We start from the raw sequence: 12,126 nt of genomic DNA, 5'->3' as shown, positions 1-12,126 counted from the left end.
ATACACGATTTACTTGGTATCCTTGTCTCTCGAACCGTTTACCTATATTACTTCCTAGGGTCATCAAGCCTAGGGTCTAAGAACACATGTATTTACACCAATTAATCCTATTGGAAAAACTCTAATTCTTTCGTTAATCACTCTCACTTTCGCTCGTTAATCTCCCAAAATATTTAACCACTCATAATCTCAAAAATCTTCTTTTCTACTATTAGATTAATCATGCAAAACCACAAAATAATATAAAAGAGAAAAGATAGAAATTGTACGTTTGATATCATGGAGTGCTCAAAATAGCGAAACCCTTTGACAATGCTCGAGATCCTAGCGTTTGCAAACAAATAATAAAAAAAAGTACTAAAGTGTTGAAATTGCAAAGACTTGAATTCAAGTCGAACCCAAGTCAGAAGAACAAGAAATAAAAATGTTTAGAAAAATAAATTAAAACCTAAGTTAACCTAAATCTACTAAAATAACCCTAAACTAATGTAGCAAAAAACTCTCAAAAGGTTTCCACAACTTAACTATTTATAGGAGAGTTTAGCGGCCCTAATTAAGCAAACACCAGCCTTAATTATACAAAAAGATGTATTGTGCAAACGAAAACACCCATACTTATTTTTGGCCTCACGTCGCACGCCTGTGTCGCGACACACAACTTCGAATATAATTTTTCTTAACAACTCGGTTGTGTTGCAACTCCGAAAGCTTGTGTTACGACTCGACTTTCATTCCTTATGCTCTTAGGCCTAAAATTAAATGTCTTGCACACTCAAGTAAATCGTTAAAATCACCTTAAGGCCGGTATTGACTCGATTAGGTCAACTAACTCGCAATAATGCATAAAAACTTTTATTTTGTAATATTTTAATCCTAAATCAAGAAATGTGAAATCGCAATAAAACATATTAAAATGCTTAGAAAAACAAGCTCATTAAGTGTTGAAAAGTACCGAATCTGTCACAACAATTTTTAAAAAAAAATTGAAATAAATTTAGTTTTAGGTTAATCTGAACAAGCTCGGCTCACTAACAAGAAACAAAATGAGAGAGGTAACTGATGTTTATCGCATGAAAATAAACAAATGGATCAAAAAAAAACTATTGTGAATATACAGATTATCTCAAAAAAACTAACGTGAAGCATGGAGTTAAAATAAAAAAATACAAACGAGTTTTTCAAAAATAAATCTATCTCATGAATATAAATAAAGTAAAGAAATAAGTAGGTGAGATTTCCATTATTTATTCAAAGCTCACACCAAAATTTCATACGTTAAAAATAATGTTTAATCTGAGAGATTTTGGAGCAAGGATAAGAGATGTAACTTATTTCATTAGATGAGGGTATAATTGGAAAAATTTTAGAAGTAACTCATAAAACCTACATCTACATTAGTGATAAATATCACCTAACTTGCGCATCAAAAATTTTGATGTATTAATTTATACCTCTACCAAGTGTCACGGGCCGCAGTTCAAAGCCCGTGACCATCGCACCAAATGCATCCAATGGGGGTCTATTGCTTAGATGGGGATCATTTGGCCCACGAGAACTGGCCCGATTCAAAGAGATATTTGAGAAGCCTGTCAGATTGAAGCCTGGTTGGCCCGATAGCGAAGATATGGCAACTTAGGCTAATATGGTAACTAATCTTAGAAGATAGATGGAATCATATCTTGTAAAGATTAGATTAGATTAGATTTGATATGGCATATCTTGTAAATCCCTAAAATAAAGGGATATGGTTAATCTCATCTGTCGATGTAATTATATCTTGACCGTCGGTTTTGGGGAGCTCAACTATAAATAGAGAGTTTCCCCCTCATTTGTACTCACTCCTAAATTGTTTCATTATTCTTTGTGAATAAGAATTGAGAGCATTTACTCAAACACTTTGCGAGCTCTCTTTCTGTTGTTCTCTTGTAGCTTCTTTTGGCACAATCGCTTCCGCTATACAAATTGGTACCTTGGAGGAGTTCTAAGGAATCTTCACTTTTGGGCGTAAAGGCTGACTTAGGCGAGTTTGAAGTAAACGGATCGCCTAAGGCCACACGGTTTGCGAGACGAAAGGTCTAGCCCCTTGACAAGTGGTATCCGAGCCAATGTTTGAACCAAGTAATATCTGAGTTGTTGGTTCAAAGGCACCGTTGGGACGTCAAGAGAAGAGTTTGAACAAAGGTGGGCGAGGAAGTCTTTGAGGGAGACATTAGCGGCAGTAGAGGAACGTGTGGGTAAACTTGAGGGATCCATGGAAGATGTAAAGGAGGCACTCGATGGGGTCGAGGATCGCATAGCAAACTGGAAGGAGCAGTCTAGAGACTATGTAAAGATGTCTCTTGATTCTACCATGGGTAAGGTAAACGAGTTGTTTAATTCACACAGGGATAAGCTACCGGAAAGGAATGATGCTCTCGAAGCCATGATGATGGCTTTGAAGGAGGAAACAATTGCCACGACGAGGGCTTTGAACACAAGAATAGAGGAGCTCGAGGGAGAGCTGGCCTTGTGTCGAGCAGCCGTGGGGAAAGGAGTGGCAAATGCAGCACTCAGTAACGAGGATGTCCCGAAGCCGAAAGAGTTTATGGGGACAAGGTCTGCATGCGATGTGGGCAATTTCTTGTGGAGGATGGAAAACTACTTCCGTGCCAAAGGCATCAGGGACGATGCGGTTAAGGTAAATACTGCTTCAATGTTTCCTACTGACATTGCGCTTTTATGGTGGCGAGGCAGGACCACAGATAAAAGGCAAGGTGAGATTGGAACATGGCAAGAGTTCCAATGTGAACTGAAGGGACAATTTTACCCATAGTTTGCCGAGGAAGAAGCTCGGGCAAAGTTGCAAGGGATAACGCAACGGGGCACAGTGGGGCAGTATGTTCGAGAGTTCAAGGAATTCATGCTCCAAGTTTCAGATGTGACCGATGAAGAAGCATTGCTTGCTTTTCAAAAGGGATTGAAGCCGTGGGTCAGACAGGAGGTAGAACAAAGAGGTGTCCAAAAACTGTCGGAAGCCATGACGGTAGTTGAGTCCGTGGTGAAGCTTGGTCTAGGGAAAGACAAGCTTGGGTCTTCCAAGTCCGATGGAAGGGGCGTATGTGAAATGGATCACAAGGAAGATAGTGTTGACGGCAATGGCAACGGCGACAATGGTGGTAATGGGAAACCACGAGTTGGGAAGATGAAACCCAATAGGAAAAGAGACAAGTTGAAATGCTTTCTTTGCGACGATCCACACATGTTGAAGAAATGTCTGAAGAAATCCGCGCTTAAGGAGAAGCCGGTGGGTAAGGCCTTGGTACTTGGTTCGAGCGCAAGGGGTGTCGAAGCCAAGGAGGCCGAAAGCGAGAAGAAGCCAGTGGAGTGCTTCTTGTGTCATGGTCCGCATAGGTTGCAGAAGTGTCCGAGGAAGTCTGTCATCGAGGGGAATGATGGAGTAGACAAGGAGCTCAAGAAGCTTGGTTCGAGCAAGGGAAAAAAGTCGAAGCCAAGAGGGCAAAGAGGAGCAAAAATAAGCGAGTTAAGTGCTTCTTGTGCCGTGGTCCGCATAAGTTGCGGAACTGTCCAAAGCAAGCCGGAGTCAAAAGAAAGGCAATGTCTGAGCTTGTTGAGTCATCGGAGGGGCTTCCACAAAGGAAGAGGTGAGTTTGTCATCAGACTTAGAGGGAGAAGTTGCGATGAAAACAGTGAAGATGGGACCAATGAGGCTCAAGTTGAGTGAAGCGTCAGAGTTGGCCAAGTCATCGACAAGGCTTCCACCTATGGGAGAGGTGGGTGGTGCATCAGACTTCAAGAAAAAGGAAGTGATGCATGTGGGACAGTTGACCAGAGTAAATGCAGCGAGTAGGACGGCTCGAGTTAAGAAGCGACGTAAGCCGAGGCAAAAGTCCCGAAGGAAGGGAAAGGCTAAGGCGTCGAGACGAGACCGAGGTGATCAAGTCAGTGCCATTCAGAAGTCGCAAAGAGGGCGTTGCGAGAATGGGTGGGGGAGAATGTCACGGGCCGCAGTTCAAAGCCCGTGACCATCGCACCAAATGCATCCAATGGGGGTCTATTGCTTAGATGGGGATCATTTGGCCCACGAGAACTGGCCCGATTCAAAGAGATATTTGAGAAGCCTGTCAGATTGAAGCCTGGTTGGCCCGATAGCGAAGATATGGCAACTTAGGCTAATATGGTAACTAATCTTAGAAGATAGAGGGAATCATATCTTGTAAAGATTAGATTAGATTAGATTTGATATGGCATATCTTGTAAATCCCTAAAATAAAGGGATATGGTTAATCTCATCCGTCGATGTAATTATATCTTGACCGTCGGTTTTGGAGGAGCTCAACTATAAATAGAGAGCTTCCCCCTCATTTGTACTCACTCCTGAATTGTTTCATTATTCTTTGTGAATAAGAATTGAGAGCATTTACTCAAACACTTTGCGAGCGCTCTTTCTGTTGTTCTCTTGTAGCTTCTTTTGGCACAATCGCTTCCGCTATACAAATTGGTGCCTTGGAGGAGTTCTAAGGAATCTTCACTTTTGGGCGTAAAGGCTGACTTAGGCGAGTTTGGAGCAAACGGATCGCCTAAGGCCGCAAGGTTTGCGAGACGAAAGGTCTAGCCCCGTGACACAAGCACATGGTTATTTGTAAGTTACATAATACTAACGCATTAAATAATGCAATACACGAATATCAACCCAACCAAATGAGATTGTCTAGAATCCAAGATGATCGTTCCCTAAACCTTCAATGAAGACATTAAATTAATTAATTGAAGCGATTGATATTGTTCATGAGTTGAATTATTTATCCAAATTCGAAGGTCTATTCGAAATAACGAAGGGGTTTGAATAAAAATGTGAGACCAAGATAAGGAACATGAACAAAAAAAACTAGGCCTTAAATTTTTATATTCAAGGTTTTAGGCAGCCCGACTTGGTTTATTTTATACTTTATAATATATTTTTATTTTTATATATTATATATTGTATAACATAAAATTAAATATATATAATACAATAGTATATAAATATTAAAATATGTTAGGTTGAAAAATCATATAAAATATTAAATGAAAAAATATATATATTTTTTAAAATAATATAGAAGGTGTAAAATAAGTTTAAAAAAACAAATTTATTTTTGAAGTTTAACCGAATTTAAACAAATAATATTAATATACAAATATCATACGTAAATCTGAATTTAGCTCAACTCTTACCATTAACATTTCCGCTTCAAAGTTTCATTCTTGATATTTAGAATTCCTTTACTAGTTAATTCTCTAACAGTTAAAATGTTTTTTTTATCATTTTATTTTCTGTCAATAATTTTAATTAAAATTTTAAGTTGACAAATTAATATGAAAAAGGTTAGAAACTAATTACAGGGTTAAATGATTTGAATGACATATATTCAGTAGAAGTTTATGATTCCAATCAAAATCAAGAAACAAAGATGAAATGAAAAGCAATGCTAAAGCTTTACATTCAACAGAAAATGAATAAGGGTCTGGATTTGTCTGGGTTTTAATGGTGTTAAGCGCAGTCACTAAAGATTGGGGGAGGAGGAAGATATATGCTGATTTCGAAAATAAAATTTCAATCGACCAAACATTACAAACAAATCAACGAATAACCAATCTGACAAGCATATATGAATATTATCATTTTTAAACTTGGATTGGCCATGGCCACTTCTTCAAATCTTCATCTTGAACCTTCTCATTTCTCTGATATGCTGCTTGGCTGCCATTGCCAACCCCATGACCTTCCACAAAGGCATAGTATCTCAACACAAAAGCAAGCCCCAACACCATCCATTCCAAGCAGAAAACAGCCACACATAGCCCACCAGCCAACTTCAATATCACCGCCCCATCATCTTCCCTCACGTAGGACTTCAAGTACCCCAAGAAGTCAGAAGTTCGGGTCAATATAAGCACCGAAACCGAGCCCTGGAATATCGATGTCAACACCATCACTACCATGTGAGCTGCGTAGAACTTGTTGGACCCGGAAGTGGCGACGGAGCAACCCGAGACGGCGGCGGCTATGGTGACGACGTGGAGGAGGATAAGGAAGAATCCACACAAGGACGGGAACAAGCGTAGGGAGAGGATGAGGAAGATACAGGCGGAAGCAGCTCCCAAGAGGATGTAGTTGGTGATGAGGAAGGTTTTGTGGGTTCGGGTATGAGATTGTGTTACCGAATTCTCAACTGAGAGACCCATTGATGAGAGCTTGGAATCGACAAATGGAAATTTCAGGTTTGAAACTGTGTTTCTGAAAGAGAATTGAAGGTTTGTTGGAGGAAAGAAAGGAGAGGAGAGTATATAAAGAGAGGAGGTTTGGGGGTATCATGTGGAAAAGCTGGACATCTGACCGTTGTGCCAACTATGAAAGTAAAGCTCCTAACGGCTAGTTTTTGCTCTTTGGCTAATCACCCATACTTCTTATTGGGTGTTGTATTTTATATTGACATCATTTAATGTAGATCATGACCATTGGTGTTTTTTTTTTTTTTAGACTAATGATAATACCATTTTATTTAATCAATAAATCGTCTCATTCCCCCCAAGTTATAATAAAATCATATTAAAAAAACAAATTCCAATGTAATATACTGGTTGCATGCAACTCAATGAAATGAAGCAATTCAATGTATAAAGCAAGCCATTTTCTACAAGTTGGGGCATATCAATGATTCAGGAAGATGCCTCAGGTACTCCCAAGTCAATCCTCAGAGGGGCAGGAAGAATGCGATTGTGTATGACCTGTATCCCAACAGTATTTCTAAATGTAATAATTTTGAACAAAATTCATTACATTATCAATAAAGATGTCATGTTCTCAGCTTTAAAACTACAGAGACAAAATACAACTTTCTCAAAGGTCTACTTAGGGCAATAAGCTCTCTAAGATTAGTCTTGCAATCACTAAGAAAGCAGAAACGAGCACAGTTCATATCTCCCCCAGATATATCTGTTTGTCGCTACTACAAGAACCAATGATCGGTTCATTAGGATGGAATACGGACTCATTCACAGATCCTGTGTGGCCAGGAAGCTTGTACAAGATGCGTCGAGATGTTGTATCCCATATGTAGACCATTCTATCCGAACTACCGGCTGTGACCTTGCTTCCATCTGGTGACCAGCCACATTTCAACAAGTTCTTTTCAAAATTGTGTTGGTGACCTTCGAAAATCTTTACACAACGATTCTGTGGTGCATAAGGGCGCATATCCCATATGCAGAGTTTGCAATCCATACCATTGGTGAGAAGATAGGAACCATCAGGACTCAAACTCATACCTGTTATCATGTCTTGATGACCTTGAAGTGTCATTGTTACTTCACCTTTACGTAAGTCCCAAACCTTAATATCATTGTCAATGCCACCGGTGAAGATCTTATCTGATGCATCGGAGAAACTGACAGCTGTAATTTGGTATTTATCAGGAAATGTTTGGATGGCACCTCTCTGACGCATATCCCAAAGTTTGGCAGTTCCGTCATCAGATCCACTAACAACAAGAGGTGGCCCTCTCCGTGATGGACAACATGAATTCACAAAAGAAGAATGTTCTGCCATCTTTTTGATTTGTTTCCCTGTTTCAACATCCCATGCTCTCAAAGTTTTGTCGGGGCTAGCTGATATTATCTGGGATCCATCAGTGGTCCAATGAAGATCCAAAATTGCATTCTTGTGCCCTTTGAGAACCATGAAGTTTTTGCAGTCTCCATGGACATTCCACAGAAAAATTTCCCTGTCATGCGATCCAGATGCAACAACAGTCCCAGCTGGATTGAACTTCACGGTATATATAGAACTCTGATGTCCGGTAAGCAACATGATTGGTGATTCGAGACTTGATGTACGTTTGTTTCCATTTCTGTCTGGTCCTTGAGGAGCATACGGAACAGTGGACCATTCCATTGGCCTTGGACCTGACAAAGCACTTTCACCCTCCCTTGGAACAATTTCCATCTTCAAACCTCAGGTTGGTATTTAGCACGTAGAAAAGTACACTTCTCTAAGCTACAACCTGAAAATTAACATTATAGGAAATAAAAATTTACATGAAATAAGATGATTGTATTTAGATAACATTAGTGCATCCTATCCTAGACTTCACAACTTATATCGCAACTTTAATGCAGCTTCAATCCTATCCCTTTTCCCAGGCATGCCAACAATTATATCACAAATATACTTCTTGGAAGCAGAGAAGAGCGTAAACAGAAAAGAAAAAAAATCCTTTTTTACACACCATCTAAGCAATTTGACTAATTGGAAGAATCTGGGCTGACTAGACTAGATATGCTGTAGTAACGTGTCAATTACATCAAAAACCAAAATAAATGCAACTTATACCGAAAGGGGCAATAAATAATTTATACCAAAAACAAGCAAATAAACTGAAGGTAAGCCTTGGGTGAAATCCTATGCGCTGAGTTTGTTAGGTTCTTAAATAAAATCAAGCCTTAAGGAAAATGTTACTGATACAGTTCACCTTAGTTCTCACAACACTGGGCAAGTGCTTTTACACCACGACATGAAATATAAGCAATTTACTCTATCAAAATCTTAGCGTAAAACCAATGAGCTAAAGTAACAAATTTTGCAGTAAAAGTATCATGGAGGCTCCTATGCTAGGAGTCAAATTGCATTTTGCCCCCTCGACTCAAAAATAGACTAATTAGTCCTTGTACGTTAGATCAAAGAGCAATCTAATCCTTTTGTTAAAAATTTCATCTATTTCTATTGTTGAGTGATGAAATGACTGGCGGAGCAACCAAACAGTGACAATGGTGTGCCACATGTACCTCTTGCTAATATGAAGAGACTAATTCAAGCAAAATGGATGAAATTGTTAACAAACAGAGACCTTAAGGGGCTAATTCAACCAACCAGACATCACTTAACAGTAGAAATGGAGGGAATTTTTAGCAAAATGACTAATTTACTCTTTGATGTAACCAACTGAGACTGATTTGCCCACTAATTTGCCCTTTTTTTTACTAGAGGGGCAAACTGAAATCCAACTCCTATTACAAGGGCGGCAATAGTACTTTTACCCAAATTTTACTACTAAACCATAAAAAATGAAACACAGATATATATAGAATTGAGATGCAAAAAACAAAAATAAGCTAGGCAAGGAGTTAACAAATCTAGGGAAGTTCAACTCGGCATTCGATTCAATAGTAAGAACATGTACCCATTACTCAAAGAGTTAAGCTAAAACCACAAGGTTTAAAAAACAAAAGAAGAAAAAAAGAACATTTAGATGCAACTAAACCCTAAACGGCGATTACGCCAGTAATTTACAAAACAAACTTCTGTCACTGTGCGGATCCGAAAGTTTCATAACAAGCTAAAAACAAAAGATTAAATCATAACCCAACTAAACAATCCATTCAATTCATACAGATAGTATACGAGAAATTCGAAGAAAGGGGGTATAGCAGCCGCTGCAGCCGCTAACGAGTGAGCAACTCCTTGAGTAGGGATATATGAATGAAGAAAGAGCAGGAGGGAAAACTAAGGAAGACTAACCTTTGAGTGTTTGACGTCGCCGAGTGAATGAAGTGTTGAATTTGGAAGAGGGGTAATTCAGGGTTTGGAATTGGAAGAGAATTTAAAACCCCTTCGAAACCTACCAATCGAGAATATTAAAAACCAATAGGCCTAATAACATGGGCTGAGACACTGGGTCTAATAGAAATTTATGTTTATTGGCCCGTTTCTTTTTGGATTAGTGGGCAAAATGTAAAAGAATAAATATCTGAGCCTAGTAGGCTAGCAGCCGATAGCTTCTTTTTTACATTGGGTGATCGCCAAAATTATTGCATGTCTTGTCTTTTTCATCAAAACAACATTTGGCTTCTTCATTTCGTTTCGTTAACCTGGTAAAACCTTTCATCCCTGCAATTTCTGCTGTTTTAATTTTCACTGAGATTTCTTACCTGAGCCGGTTGAGGAAATCAGGTGGGCGCCGGTGACAGAGGAAACAGGTGGGAGGTGGAAATGAAGGTGGTGACTGGTGAGCAGTGCCGACGGACAGCACTGCTGGATAGGTGGAGGTGGTGAATAAGGAATTTTGATTCTGGAATTGAGAATAAGGGAGAAGAGGATACGAAACTGAAACTGAAACTAAAAAAGTAAAGTTAAAAATTAAAAATGATTAAAAATAAAATAAAATATTTAGTATATAAGTCGGGCCGAGCCTGGGCCAAAAAGTCTTACCTGAGGTCTATCTTGTTTTCTAAACGGGTCTCATTTTTTTGTCCAAACTCATTTTTCAAGCCTATATTTTTTACCCAAATCCTCCTATTTTTTGGGTGGGCCTTCGTGTCGGGTCAGGTGGTCCAACCCATGATCAAGTCTAGCCACAAACATACTCAAAAACTATTACTTGAAAACTTATGTCTTATGCATGTTACAGTTGTGTGCAGAAATTTTGCTTTCTGCTACAAGGGGAAACTCTGGATTTTTGTTACCTAATTTTTTAACTATTCTTGTTTTAGCAGTTATATGACATTTTTTTTAATTATTCTTGTTATAAGGGATTCCTACAAAAGAAGTATTCAATAGGCTCATTTGAATTGCCTAATCAAACAACTCCATTTTAAGCTCTCCTTAATTGCATTTGTAAGTATCTCTTATTACTTACATGTTTTAATTTAATACAACATTTTTTTTAGATAAATTCATGTTAGTGATTTGAATTAAGGCATAATATCTTACATATCTCCTTGTGATATTACTATTTTAGGTTAAATGTGTTCATTTAATTATATAAGTAATATGTTTCTTATTTTTTTAAGATATAAATAAACAAACATAAATAATAATAAACAGATTATAAATAAATAAAATAAACACATAAATAATTGATAGACGAGTACTTCTCAAATGTATTCATTTAATTATGTAAGTAACACGTTTCTTATAAGTGTCACTATAGGGCCAAAAAAATATCGCTAAAAACATGTTTTGCTATGGTGTTTACTTCTCAAAAGTGTTCAAAAGTACTTCTCAAAAATGCTTTTGCGATAAAAGCTAAAAAAAGTTTCTTCTGTTTTTGGCTAAAAAATTGCTTTTTTATCCAAAGAGCACTTTTGAAAAGCTCAAAAGCTTCTTATTTAGCAATACTTTTATCTAAAAAGTATTTGTTTTATCGCAAAAGTGCTTCTTAGAAACAATGTTAAACTGATTCTTTAACAACCTAAAAATTTTCTTTTTTTTTTTCTCCAAATCATTTGCTTATTATCTTTTGTTTTGCACAGCAATGATGTCAGCCTTTGGGCTAGCTATCGCCCACATTTTTCCTCTCCCATCAACCATTTCTTTCTTTCTTCTTCTCATTCACTGCACATGTCTTGTAACACTCATAACTCGTCTTCGTCGCCAGATTAGGGTTTCAGAGTATTACAATAGTACAATTCGAAACATTTAACTTTAAATAGAAATAAAGATTCAAATTAAATACTAACATCCAAATACACATTTCATTTATAGAATAGTTGCACTTACGAGCCTTAAACTGAGCCTACTGGACCTTAAAAATAGTTTGGGAACATTCAGGGACTGATTTAAAACAAAAGGGAAAATTTTAGAAAAATTTAAAAATTTTGAAAACATGGGTCACACGACTGTGTGGCCAGGCTGTATGTGCATTAAAAGTAAGGTCACACAGTCGTGTAACTCTTTGAGACCGTGTGGAACAACTTGCATTTAAAAATCAAAAGGCACACAGCCATGTGAGGAGACCTTATGCGACACACGACCGTGTGATATCCCATGTCTTAGGCCGTGTGTCCCATAATGTACCTTCAAAAACAAGTTTATTAAATTGTGCTTACTTGAACCACAAGTATACCATTTACTAGCATTTAATCCTATTCAAAACACACCCGGATAAGCCCAGAACTTTTCAAACCACACACATATCATTCAATCTAAATGCCTATCCAATGTACCTTCATTGGTACCACAAATAAACATCCAAAACAATTCAAACTCAATGCTAAAAGACTAACCTTAAACATACATCTCACATACTATTTGACCATTTCTTTCACTTCCCAAATCTACCATAAGTCACCTACTTCAAAAGACATTCA

General features: G+C 37.9%; 2 protein-coding genes across 2 annotated transcripts; both read right to left on the bottom strand.

Annotated features, from left to right (window-relative positions):
• Positions 1-5,451: 5,451 nt before the first annotated feature.
• Positions 5,452-6,436, bottom strand: LOC107914598 (uncharacterized). The gene has a single exon (XM_016843544.2). It carries the CDS (start codon positions 6,223-6,225, stop codon positions 5,665-5,667), a length of 561 nt encoding a protein of 186 aa, XP_016699033.1. The 5' UTR covers positions 6,226-6,436; the 3' UTR covers positions 5,452-5,664.
• Positions 6,437-6,797: 361 nt separating this feature from the next.
• On the bottom strand, positions 6,798-9,737 carry LOC107914597 (U5 small nuclear ribonucleoprotein 40 kDa protein). Its single transcript, XM_041102192.1, has 2 exons — positions 9,557-9,737; positions 6,798-8,042 (listed from the first exon to the last, which is right to left on the bottom strand). The coding sequence occupies exon 2, from the start codon at positions 7,982-7,984 to the stop codon at positions 6,956-6,958; it is 1,029 nt and encodes a 342-aa protein (XP_040958126.1). The 5' UTR covers positions 7,985-8,042; positions 9,557-9,737; the 3' UTR covers positions 6,798-6,955.
• Between the last annotated feature and the right edge of the window lie 2,389 nt (positions 9,738-12,126).

This window comes from Gossypium hirsutum, chromosome D10 (assembly GCF_007990345.1).
Source record: "Gossypium hirsutum isolate 1008001.06 chromosome D10, Gossypium_hirsutum_v2.1, whole genome shotgun sequence".
NCBI lineage: Eukaryota > Viridiplantae > Streptophyta > Magnoliopsida > Malvales > Malvaceae > Gossypium > Gossypium hirsutum.
Note: the sequence above shows the minus strand (reverse complement) of the source record. Positions and strands in the feature narration are given on the sequence as shown.